This window comes from Megascapheus bottae, chromosome 16, assembly GCF_031878675.1.
Source record: "Megascapheus bottae isolate mThoBot1 chromosome 16, mThoBot2.hap1, whole genome shotgun sequence".
NCBI lineage: Eukaryota > Metazoa > Chordata > Mammalia > Rodentia > Geomyidae > Megascapheus > Megascapheus bottae.
In genome coordinates, this window is record NC_143524.1 from 52232551 (window position 1) to 52246483 (window position 13933).

The 13933-nt window shown below is 36.9% G+C and overlaps 1 protein-coding gene and 1 pseudogene across 21 annotated transcripts in view; both read right to left on the minus strand.

Moving 5' to 3' along the window:
* The window catches only part of Dlg2 (discs large MAGUK scaffold protein 2), a 1918473-nt gene that overhangs the window by 463464 nt on the left and 1441076 nt on the right, over positions 1-13933 (minus strand). For all 21 annotated transcript variants that reach the window (XM_090348516.1, XM_090348525.1, XM_090348524.1 and 18 more), the window contains one exon: positions 11813-11949. In XM_090348516.1, the coding sequence (XP_090204642.1) occupies positions 11813-11949 (137 nt within the window). The remainder of the gene's footprint in view (positions 1-11812; positions 11950-13933) is intronic.
* Positions 128-1019, minus strand: LOC150053579 (cyclin-dependent kinase 1-like; annotated as a pseudogene).

Sequence of the window (13933 nt, forward strand, 5' to 3'; positions counted from 1 at the left end):
AATTAGAAAATGGAAGTACAGCAGAGGTTTTAAGAGAAAAAAACATATGTAAGACAAAAATAGAGCCAACAGTAAAATACAAATATACATTCTCAATACAACATGGAAAACTTTTTCTCAGAAAGCTCTACATCTTCTTAATCTGATTGTCCAGATCATCAAGATATGGATGACTCAGTGCCATTTTGCCAGAAATATGTTTGGCTGGATCATAGACTAACATTTTTGAGAGCAGATCCAAGCCATTTTCATCCGAGTTTTTGACATGAGAAGCGAGGCTTCCCGGTTTCCACTTGGGGAATGTATTCTTATAGTCCTGTAGATTCCACTTCTGGCCACACTTCATTGTTAGGAGTACCCAAAGCTCTGAAAATCCTGAAGAGCTGATCAATTTCTGAATCCCCATGGAAAAGTGGCTTCTTCCTTGCCAGCTCTACAAATATGGTGCCTATACTCCAAATGTCCACTGGAGTGGAGTAACGGGCTGACCCCAGCAACACCTCTAGAGATCTATACCACAGTGTCACTACCTCATGTCTATAAACCCAAATAGGAATTCCAAAAGCTCTGGCAAGGCCAAAGTCAGCCAGCTTGATTGTTCCTTTATCATCAATCAGTAGATTCTGAGGTCTTAAGTCTCTGTAAAGAACCCTTCTAGAGTGACAAAACATAATCCCCTGAAGGATTTGGTACAAATAACTCAACAAGTGAAGACTCCATGAATTGACCAGGTGGGATAGAATCTCAAAGTACTTCTTGAGATCCATGGAAAGGAATTCAAAGATGAGATATAACCTCGAATCTTGCATAAGCACATCTTGAAGACTGACAATATTTGGATGTCGACGTTCTTTTAATAGAGAAATTTCCCGGTTGGCAGTACTAGGAACCCCTTCCTCCTCACTTTCCAGTCTGATTTTCTTCATCGCTACTATTTGGCCTGTTGTTTTATGTCTACCCTTATACACAACTCCGTAAGTGCCTTCTCCGATTTTTTCTATTTTGATATAGTCTTCCATAGTTACTGAGTAGGTATAACAGATCCTGCGGCTCGGCCTGCTGCGGCCGTGCTGGCAGCTCCTGGGTCGGCGTGGCTCCCAGCTCGGTTCCATAGGACCAGCTCAGTCAGCTGAGAGCCAGCAGTTTCAAACTCTCTGTGCTAAAGCCTCCATGAGACTCTTATCTTCAATGAACCATCAGAAAATCAGAAGTGGTACTGTAGCTCAAAGTGGTGGAGCATTATCCTTGAGCTAAAGAGCTCATGGACACAGGGCACTACCCAGGCCCAGAGTTCAAGCCCATGACTGACAAAAAAGAAAGAATTTTAAATCACAAAGCCTATAAAAACCCAAGTGATCATTGTATTTCTTGTTTGTTCCTATGGTAAGACTATAGTCAAAGATAAATAAAATAGAAAGTAGCAAACATATCTCATCATTCTTTTAGAACCTGATCTGTTTCATTAATCCCTAATTTGGGGGCAGTATTTCTTGTGCCCAAATGGTTATTTACAAGATTATTCAATGGTTTAAAATTTGTGTGAAAGTGGGAGTTATTTCTTTAAAAAGTGACGGTCTTAGGTAGCTCTGAGTGTTGCAAGTATGATCCTGCAAATGTCTATATTGATAAAACACAAGAAAAACAGAATTTGGAGGTAGAACACAAAGGAGGAGGAGGAGAAGAAGGAGGAAGAGGAGGAAGAGGAGGAAGAGGAGGAAGAGGAGGAGGAGGAGGAGGAGGAGGAGGAGGAGGATAACAGTAGAAAATACTGCCAAAGGCAGCAAACTTGAAGTGGCACTAAAGCTTTGTGTCTGACAAGGGCTCTTCATCTTTCTCCCCAGAGTGCAAAAAAAAAAAAATCACACAGCTTGTAAGATTATGAGCACATGAAAGATGTAGGCAGGGCTTTTAAAAGTGCATTCCTTGTCATTTTTGAGGTGAACAGTGAAACAATCCAGAACACATTTCCTTCAGGTGCTTCCAAAACAAGGCTTTGCTTATGCACTCCTAGAGTGCTAGGAAAACAGACTAGAATGCAGATGAGAAAGAGATGCTTCTGGTGGCAATAATAAAGGTCATCAAAATGGTGACCACTATTTTATTTGTTTCTTTGACTGAATTTGTAGAAACTTTACTTATGGAACATGTAGTCTCATTTTAAGTGGCAACTTAAAAGCAGCCTTTTACTGGGCCCATGAAGTTATTAAAAACAGAACAGAAGTTGGGCATCTAGCCTCTTTGTGTCCATAGCCATTGACCTGAGCCATTTCTCCTGCAGTCATTTTGCAAGCACCTCTCCACAAAGGAGAGTACTTATCACCTTGAAGCATCTCATGATGAAAGAAAAGTTGCTCCTCAGACAGGCAACAGCTTCACATCATCTTGTGGAAGGGAATAGAATATGCAAAAGCTACATATCACACACCAGGCAATGGATCAAGTGATAACTCTTCCAGAGACAAGCATCCAGATATGGGTCAAGACCTAATCACCTCAGCCCTGAATTCTTGCACGTAACCTAGGCTGATGTCTGTACTCTCAAAGATGGCTAAAAGATGTCTTCTCATGGATGTCACATGATAGCTCTTCGGTCTCTCAAAGTGTCTTTATTTGGCAAATTGATATGAATTGGTAGAAAATTGACAAGTGAGGAATTTTGGCCTGTACAATGTAAAGATGGCAGAATAAGATGAAAAACCCAAAGCTTCCCAACAACAAAATGGGGGTTGGAGGCTACAAAAGAAGGAGGAGGCAATGTACCTGGTAAGGGCAAAAAAACAGGAAACTGAAACCAGGATACTGTGAGGGAAGGGGTGGATAGGGGAGGGGTGGTGAGAATGTTGAAAGGGGTGACATTGGTCAAAATGCATTGTATTCATGAACTGCCTTGTTAGATGGAACTCCATTGTACAACTAAAGATGATAACAAAGCAATGAAACAAAAACAACTAACTCTCCCCCCACACACACCAAAGAAACACATAGTATTACATCTTTGGCATCACACCCTTCAAAGAACTAGAAAACTATCTTCAAGGAGCTCAATTCTCTCTGTCTGACCCAGGACTCATCTTCATAATTCTGAAGAAGGTGCAAGATGGCTGAGACTGGCTGAAGTGATGTCTTTCTTATGGCATACCTATGTCATGTAATTTACCATATTTATTTTCTAATAAACTTTCCTCTCACCATTACCTGAATTTTTCTCTCACCAGACACCATGATCCAAGGATGAATTAGCTGCTCTGAATGTCTGGTGATGTATTTGGTGCATTGGTTGGTAATTTTGAGGTTAAGTATGTCTTTTTCTGACACGTATTCATAGAAAGGTAGCAAGATAAGGGGGGGTGGCTGTATCTGACTTAGGAAACTCCTTGAATTTGGGTCTTTTGTGGGGGGGTTAATAAATATTACTGCCAGGCACTAGTGGCTCATGTCGGTAATCCTAGCTTCTCAGGAAGCTGACAGCTGAGAATCCTGGCTTAAAGTCAGCCTGGGCAGGAAAGTCTTTAAGATTCATCCCTAATTATCCAGCAAAAAACTTGAAGTGGAGCTCTAGCTTAAGTAGGAAAGCAGTAGCCTTGTGCAAAAAAACACTTAGGGACAGCACCTAGGCACTGAGTTCAAGTACTGGCACAACATTCTTTAAAAATGCACATGATTTTACATTATGTAGTTGAGATTTGGGCCTTGGCCTTGCTTAGTACTTCCTAACTCTGTGACATTAGAAAAGTACCTTTCTATGCCTCAGTTCTGACATCTGTATAATAAAGATAATGACAGCCATTCTTCAAAGGGTTATTGATTGGCATGTGTTAGCTTATGTGAAATGACAGGCATATCAAACTCCTTAACATTCCTTCTGTGCCTCCACTACTATCCCTTCTCAGGAAACAGGATTTCTTGGTGAAAATTTTCGCTGATCATTTTCCTATAAACATCTGTGAACTGATGAGTTTAATTAGGACACAGCTGATGAAGCTTCTGTGTGGTCTTATAAAAAAATCAGAAGAGTATGGCTTCAGGACCAAAAAGTACTCTTTTGTGCTGAAGTCTTTAAAATGTTTCTCACCAAAGTGGGTTTGTTTGGGTTAATTATGTGTGTGCATTGTCCTATGAACTCTTCAGATAAAGGGCCTACAGCTGGGAAAGATTGTATGCACAGAGAAGGGGTGGTGAACTGACTGGCTAGCTGCTCTTGTCATTGCTTTTCATTGTCTTTTTTTTTTTAAAAATTTGCATTGATTATCTGTCTATCATGGTGAACACTGAACCACTGGCCTGGTTTCAGGAAATAAAAAAGATGTTCATTTGAGTAAAGTGCTCTCTGTGGGATGTACCCTACATAAGGGACATGTGAAGCCTGGCTGTGGATTGCTATAGGAAAGAGGACTGGGCCAAGAGAGGCCGGAGGTAAGATGACTCATTCTCTGGAATAGAAGAGAAAGCATAGAATTGGAGCACCATGGAAAGAATGGTAAACCAGCTGAAGAAAAAGGTGCCAGGGGATTTGCAAAATAGGAACATGACCAGTTTGGTGGAGATTCAAATGAGTATAAACAGTCACTGATATAAGAATACAAAGGTGGGGAGTATGGGGCAGGAGAGGTGGTAATAAACACAAATGAGCAATGTCTAGATGGCAAGAACTTTTCCTGCCATGTGCCTTGCAAGCATAGCATTGTGTGAGACAGGTGATTAACATAAAAGTTGCTTAAGGCACCAATGGAAAGAAATGGGGGGGACTAGAAATATGGAAAGAAAAATCACAAGCTCTAATGTTAATTTTCAATATGCTACCAGTGTTTGATCATTAGACTAGAAGGTGAATTAAGAAGCATGTCAGTTGAATGCAGTAATATGAATGATATCAAAATATCCATATATATGCATAATATTATGATCTATTATGATGAAATGTATTTAACATAACTTCATAAAGAAGAAATAGGTTGAATTGGTATCTTTGGATAATCAGTACTTTCTTGTTTATAATTGTTTCAGCAATGAGCATGTATCAGAATAAGAACAAAACTAACTCTATTTGAACAAAAAGAAAAATTTCAAATGAGGAGGGACAAAAAGAACAGTATCCTAATTATGTACCACATATAACATAATCCATGTGTAATGACACTGATTATATACATAAATTGATGTGTTGATTGAAATCCTTTGTACTCTGAAGATAGTAAAATAATTGTTTTTTTTTAAGAAAGAAGTTAGCTTTTTGCATATAGTGAATAGGTTTTAAATACTAGATTAAAAATATGTGAAACCATAGAGCTTTTACAAATGGAAGTTCCACTGAATTTTAATTATAGGTATTTTTCATGTGTTACTTTAAGAACAGGATTCATATTACAGCTTGCAAAAGACAGTGTTAATCAAAAGTAAATTTTTCTTGAGAGTTTCATGGCTTTATTCAGCATATACATATATGTGTACACACTAGAAACTTATTTTCTTATATATAAAATGGGATGATCCTGAATTATTTTGTTGACTTCTTTGTATTTGTGAGAAGGAATGATATCATGAATTTAAAGGACCTTGAGTAAAACAAAGCACCACACAAACAGAAATCAAACAACCATAATCAGATATTGAACTACTACTAGTGGAAATAGCTTCTTCCTGACTCTGGATTATTCTGTGGTAATTGTCATCCCTGCTGAATATAGCAGTTAACCTACAGCACCTCTTTCTTTTTGGAAGACTGACCTTCTCAAGGGTAGTAATTGAATTATCTTCATTTATTGAATTCTCCTGCATAAAACATTACAAATATTTGGCAGTTAATAAACACGGGGATACATTAAATAAGCTTAAAATGATGATTGTGTCATATTGGAGGAAAAGCAATCAAATTTCCCCATTTTGTAGACACCATGAGGCATCTTATGATTCTCTATTTCACGTTTGTGTTGAGTCAGAGAAATGAGGGGTAAGACTGAAGGCCATTCAAGAAGGAAGATCCATTTATTGGATACTAGCTCTGTGTCAGGCACAAGATACAAGGACAGTAATCTGATATGAACAGTGAGTATCAGGTAATATCAGCTAATATGGTATAATCAAATCTTTGGTAGTACAAATTATTCCTCCATGAATGCATTCCTCATGAATGCATTTTTATTCCATATAAATAGAGAGTGATATTCTGATTGCCTTGAACACCTTCTGTAGCACTTCATGGAAATAAGTAGTATGGTATAGATCCCAAAGCCAACCACTATTTCTATTCAGCTTTTTAATTCATTTTTATGTTTCTACTTCTTATACATATTGTCCAATGTGAATAATATATTAACATGATATGTCATTAAAATAGAGAATGAATATATAGTATACTTCCTTTTTGTATTTTAATGATTTGATATGCTTTTAAAAGTATTTTAAAATGACATCTGATAACTTGTAAAGCAAGTTGTATAAACAGACATGTTCTATTGAACCATAAGCCAAATAAAAAAATCTTTAAAAGAATCAATAGAAAGTTTTAACCCTCAAATAATTGTCATTTGAACTGTCACTTATTGGAGCCCCAAAATAATTATCCAGAATTTTTTCCCACGTGTTTCAAGAATGATTAACAACAGGGCACAGATTTTGAAAGGTAACTCTGTGTGTGTGTGTGTGTGTGTGTGTGTGTGTGTGTGTGTGTGTGTGTGCATGTGCACTGTTCCTAGGACCTGAGCACTGTTCCTGAGATTTTTAGCTCAAGGCTGGTGCTCTTGTATTTGAGCCATAGCTCTACATCCTGCTTTTTGGTGGTTACCTGGCGCTAAGAATCTCACAGACTTTTTGGCCTGGGTTGGCTTCAGACTATGATCCTCAGATCTCAGTTCCGTGAATAGGTAGAAAGACAGGCAAGAGCCACCTGCTTGCAGTGAGAGGTTAAGTATTCAAATGATTCCCAGCTGCTTGCAGGAAATTTCTAAATGGCAATCACTAGGCCTGCCTGCGTTAGAAGCAGAGCTTCATTTGTCTGGACTAGGAGAAAAAGCAGTAGCAGCAGCAGGGAAGTGGGCCAGGGTGAGGTTAGTCTAGATAGGCCTATTCATCAGAGCCAATTAGAAAATTTGAATACGATCCCTCGCCTCAGAAATTCTGGTTTGATCATTCAGGGTTAGTACAAGACTCAGTATCCCCAGTGCTCGAAAGCTGACCATGATACCAAGGTGCAGTTGGGGCTGCAAACTAGTTCTTCCCCTCACTATTTCCCTTTATGGAAAAGAAGGCATGGGGCTCCTATGTGATCAAAGGTACAAATGTTCCTGATAGTTTTGCCTTCAAAAGTCAAGCAGAGGTTACAAGGAGAAAAAAGAAGTCTAAGATTTTAAACTTTAATTATAATATGACAAGAATCTTGGCAACTAGTAATGATGGTTATCCTTATAGAGAAGTTGATCCTGGATTCAAAGTTTCTGGTATTATTCAGAAAAGGTGAAAGAGATCATATTTCTATAATATATTTGGCTCTATGTATCACCTTGGTAGGGTAGAAGAAAAATTGGTATGTGAAAATATATGATAGAATTTGAAATTTTTTTCAATTCTGTTAACCTTTGACCACCTGTCCCATGAAATTCCAAGCTAATGGACAAGCTGTTCAGTCTGAGACTTTAGCATTAAACTATTAGTAGAGTCCAAAGGAGTCAGATGTTCCTGTCACTCCAGAAAACTATATGAAATTCTAGTATCATGTTATCAAGGGTAATTTTAAGGAATATTATTCTGCTAAAATAATGTATTCCATATATGTGGGTGACCCACAGGAAATCAGAATGATCTGATATTTTTCATCTCATTGGAACACTACGAGGTTTATTGAGAAGGTGACAGACAGGATTAATCTCTGCTAGTAGAATAATGTGAAGGTCAGATGTCACAAAATTTCCTGGGGTTTTTAAAAGTAGGAATAAGATTATTAGGAATGACAAAAATGTTAAGTGTAATCTACTTACAAAAGATATATGAATGTATTATACAGCTTTCTGCAGAAGTAAGAGAAAGTGTGTAAAAGTTTAAAAGTCCAGGAAGGGAAAAAGTAGCAATGCAAAACCCTTTGAAACATTTCATACATAAGAGTTACTTATTATTTTCTTCTTCCATGGACAGAATTGTGAATAAAGAAAGAAATTGACAGGAAAATACTTTTTAACTGTTTGTTACTGTTGTTCAGGTCCTGGGGATTGAACTCAGGACCTGGGTGATTTCCCTGAGATTTTTTGCCCAAGACTAGTACTCTACCATGTCAAGTATAGCTCTGCTTCCAGCTTTTTGTGGTAATTTATTGGAGATGAGAGTCTTATGGAATTTCCTGCATAGGAACCACAATTCCTGCTTTGAACCACAATTCTCAGATCTCAGCCCCCTGAGAACCTTAGCTAGGTTCTAGGCATAAGCCACTGGCACTTAGCTCTCAACATCATTTTAAGGGAAAAGTCCTATTGGCGGTATGGTTGGTATTGGGGAGGTATTGTGTTCTCCATTCTTAGAGGTATCCTGTCAGAGGCAAGGGATCACTTCACAAGGTAGCTTTTTGGAAGGATTCTGCTGCACTATGTAAATGTGAGTGGCAACTTAATGGATGGTTTTGCGGGTCTTATGAATTAACTGAAAGTCCTGAACTTTGTATTGGTGCTCTTTCACCTAAGGTATTATAAGGTATTATGTCTGGTACAATCCCTTTGCAATGACCAGTTTGCAAGAGAAAAGAGAAGGTAGAGTGAAAAGCATCTTGTATGGAGGGTTGTTATCTCTCCAACAGGCAATGCCTCCTTATCTTAAAACAGTCAGAAACAGTAGACCACTTTGCTCCAGTTCTGTTCTAGTAATAAAGTGATTATACCATGTCTGGAATTCCTCCTAAGTACAAAGACTAAGCTAGTAGTCAACAAAGCCATATGCGGTTTTAACTCCTCATATCTTTCTCATTCCCTGTCTCCAATTTTCTCTATTTAACCTGAAGTCAATGTCTATGTCCTTGAAATCCAGTCATTTATTAAATGACTGCATGTCCCTTTATTTAGCATAGGTGGGAGGAGAAGGGGGAGTGAATGACTGGACCTAACTTGGGATTTCTAGACATTGATCAAAAATTCCAGATTGAAATAAGGTAACATGTAAGAGAAATTTTTCATTTTTAAGACATAAGAAGTTCTTTAAAGGCTGGAAATGTAGTCGATAGTAAAGTGCTTATCTCAAATGTATGGGGCTCTTGGTCTGATTATAAGAAAAAATACATATAAAAGAAAATTCCTTGAAAAAACCCTAAGATTAGGTAATATCTCTCATGACTGGTATTTTATTTGAGGAACTAAAAGTGTTATTATTCAAAACGCTTCCTGCAGGAGAGATGCTAGGCGACTTCCCAAATTATGGGTACCAGGAACAAAAGCCTAAGAAAATTAATGCAGTCTCATTTTAGTCCAGTGTACTTACAGAACTCAGAGTGAATGATATCCTGGGGACATTTTTTCCTAAGAAGTGAGAGAAGGAAGTGTTGCAATTGCCTGAGAAAGAATAGCATATTTAGGGAAGAATATTCAGAATGTGCTACAGCTGGTAAATCACAGACTAAATCATTTTTGTACTTCCTTTGGGGGAGGAGAAAAGAAGAGGAAGAAAGAGAGGTTATGAATGTAGGGTAGTAAAGAGAAAAGGAGGTGTTAAAACTGGCCAGGGAGCACAAGCAAATATTTTTGGCTTAAGCAAGGTAATTGGTCCATTTGGGTAGGTTCACTGGTTTTTGTCTGTAGTCATTCACTTTTAGGAACATTTTTCTTTCAGATTATCACAAAGTGAATATTTTCTTTCATTTCTAGATTCAATTTGCCAGTTGCCTTGGAAGCACTAATTATGTTTTTCTTATAGAAGCAAGGAGAGAACTATTATTTTGAAAGGTTCTTACAAAAACCTATGCCTTAAAACACACAACAGTTAAGAGTTACGTCACATCTATTTTTGAAATAATTATATCTAGAATGAATATGAAGCAAATTATAATGGAAAAGTAGCATGGTGTCTGAAAAATCCTTTGAAAGAACTATTTGGATGGAGATTTTTTAAATAAAGAATTTGAAAATAAAACAACAGCTTAAACAGCTTCAAGAAACAGCACAAACATTGAGCATGATTTCCATAATAGTAGCAGCTGAAAAAAAAATCAGGTCTGTTGTCTACAACCAAACTCTTACACAAGAATGTGTTCAAGGTGACACCAATTGCTCCCCAAGGCAATTCTTATTTGAAAATAATTTTTTTCTTTCTCATTTTTCAATGTATCATAGCATAGATGATTACCACAGCTTATTTCATTCCCCACTCACCATTTCAAACAACAAAATTTATATTTTTAAAGAAATTGTTTAAGTCTCCTACTCCTGTCATAAGTTTTCATAGGGCATGACACTACAAGGACAGACTTTTACATCAAAAGCAAGTAAATAAAAAATTCAGAATTTCTCCAGTATAAAAATGTTAATGAACTTCAGGTGGTAAAAAACTTTGAGTTTCAACTTTATTTTTCCATATTAACTGAAGTCATTATTATATTTTTTATCAGAATTGTTTGATGGCAGAGTTTCTTTCTGAATAATCATTGTCATCTGAAATATAGTTGGTGGATATTTTGCATATCTGTTAACATAATTAATGAATAACTGAATAATGAACAAAAGAAAGAAGGAAATACTAATTGATTAATTAAAGGAAACAAGCCAGGCACTAGTGGCTCATTTCTTTAATCCTAGCTACTGAGGGGGCTGAGATCTGGGGATCAAGGTTCAAAGACAGCCAGGGCAGCAAAATCCCTGAGATTCTAGTTTCCAATCAAACACTATAATGCCAGAATTGGAGACCAATGGAGTCCTGTGGTCCAAGTGGTGGAGAGCCATCTTGAGTAAAACCACTCAGGGCCAACACCCATTCCTGAGTTCAAGCCTCAGAACTGGGAATTTAAAAAAAAAATCAAGAAGACAGATGTCAATAGCAATAAGCATGCTTGTTGGTAATGAGCCTGAATGGAAGCCAACTGCCTTGATTGAAAATCTAATTCTTTTCATTATTATTATTAACCAAGTAACCACGAGCAAGTTAGTAAGCCTCTCTACATCTCTGTTTCCTTTTTCTTATTTGAAACATGTTACTGCAGGAAATTCAGGTTAAAACTTTTGCTTTCATTAATGTAAATTGGACTCTCTTAGAAGGACAAGCTCTCATTTCCCTGCCATGTGCATCTATGAAGACTGATGAAAATTTAGATTTGTTTAAAAAATATCAATGAATCCACTACAATCAGATTATTTTCTTTAGCTCTCTTCCCTTGAAGTCTTTTTTTTCTCTTCCTATTTCCACTTCTGGCCACTGCTGTGGACTGAATGGCCTCCCCTTCGAATGCCCTGTCACCACCACACCTCCAATGTGACTATATTTGGAACAGGCTCCTTAGGAGATGTTGGCAGTTAAATGTTACAGGTGGCACTCTACTCCTATGTACTGCTGGACTTATAGGAAGAGAAAGAGAGAGATCCTGGCTCTGTCAATACAAGGACATTGTAAAGGTCATCTGAGGATCCAGCTAGAAGATGGTCAATCCTGACCCAGGAGACTCTTGATCATAAATATACAACCTTTGGCTTCCTAACCTTCAGTATTGTGAGAAAATAAAATTCAGATGTGTAAGTCACCCGGTGTATGGTATTTTGTGATAGCAGTGGGAGCTGAGTAAGATGGTCACATACTAGAAAACAAGAACTTTATATCCCCCCCCCCACAGTTACATGTGTACTAGAGGAGCACTCACCATCAGAAGTCTGTCTCCTACTTGTAACCTCCCATCTTTTTGTGCAGCTCCACCATCTATAATTTTCGTTACATAAATACTATTGTCACCAGGAATGTGCTGGTTTCCCACACCTCCTGCAATACTGAAGCCTAAACCTGTGGGAAAGGAACCGAAAATGGTCAATAAATACAATGAGACACATTTCAAGAGTTTATTCAAAGCAATGGATCATTGAATATTTTATGACAGTAAGACATGGCATTCATGATTCTATTTCAGTTTATTTTAGTTTTCCAGTATTTGAAGGCTTGTTGATGTTTGCTAATGAGATCTTTTTTTGTCAAACCTGTGTGAATTTTAATTCAATTTTATTTCAAGATCATGCATTTGGCCATTGTTCTTCAACAGATTGGTTTATAGTGGATGGACAGGCATAACATGGATCAGAGTAAGGGTGCCAAGGGTTCATAGGGGGGCCCCCAAAACACAGGCATAGTACTTGCTGAATGTATAGTTGCTCTTATTTTTAGCATAGCAAGCAGAAGTTTCACAATCACTTGAAGAAAGACATAGATACTCTTGTCACTACAGGATGAAAAATATAGCAGTTAGACAATCAGGAAAATTCTGAGACCAGAGCCATGGAGATATATTGGATAGTTATGTCATTATTTCAGAGAAGGATAAGTAAAAGATGTTTGTCTTGTATGTTTTCTTCTCTGGTCACCTTGTCATGTTTTTATGCTTTCAAGCACTTATTAACTGGTGTCAAAAATCAGCTGGACACAGGTGGCTCATGGCTATAATTCTAGCTATTCAGAAAGCTGAGATCTGAGGACCATAGATCAAGGCTCCTCAGGTAGAAAAGTGGAATGGGATGTGTGGTTAAAAGGGTAGAGCATCAGCCATGGGTAAAAAATCCGTGGCTTCAAGCTCAAATACTGGTGCACACACACACATACACACAAAGCAATAAAACAGAGAATCAACTCTGTATCCAGTGTAGAGAAGAAATAGTACCATGTTTGCCATTATTTTTTATATAAAGAATGGAAAAATACCAAATCATTCTAAATGTGAAAACATTCTACTTTGAAAGATGAATTTTGCTTTATTATGGCTGACAAGACCTTTTTTACTCTTACTAAACCATGGCATCATAACACAGTTATTGAACAAAATCATGATGAGATAATTTCAAAGGAACAACTGATAGAACTCTTTAAGGTATAGTATTTTAAAAGCCCTTTCAGAATATGGTGAAAGACACATGCAATATAATGTTAAGAGCATATATTTTCATTTTATTTTATTGTATAATTAGTATACAACTTGTTCATAATAATAGAGATATTATCAATCAAAAGTCTAAGATACTAGGCAGAACTTCTGTAATCTTCCTGTTTCAAGAAGTCTTTAAAAGAGCTGCATACCACAGTAGTGCATAACATTTAACAAATACTCTTTTCCACTATATTTTTGCTGAATTAATATTGTATAGGCTACAACCTGGTCTTCAGATAGCATAAATGATTAATGGAAAAATAACATAAAAATTATAAAGTACTACTGTTGGAAATATATTAGCAATGCAATGATTTTGTTAAATTAACTATAATAGTTGTTAAAAATAAATGGAAATGGATTTAAACAGATAGGGTGATTAAAATAAGTGTCATCTAATTTTCATCTGAAGAGGGTAATTATTTTTATTGGTGCTTTATGGAAGCATAAATATATTTGTTTGTGTAGGGATTAAATTATTGTTTCATTTACTAAGTAAAAGATGACCAGAACATAAACAGATGTTTCCACATTGGCTTTTCCTCTGAATCTCAAAATACATGTTACCTCATGTTTAACAAACTAATACTTTATTGGATAATCATAGAGAAGATTAAACATTACTTTTGTAAAAGTTGCACAGCCACATGCTAGAATCAGTCTGCTGCATTTTAACACTGTGGAGGTCATTCCAAATTTTTTAAAGAAAAGGTTAAACACAAATCCAACAATTCTAATTTATATCCGTTGGGTAAGCAATAAATGCCACAGGCAATCTTAGTTATAGGAGAGCTGTGGAAACAAATTGCCACCATAAAGAAGATTAAGTCCAAGAAAGAGAATAAGTATATAGTT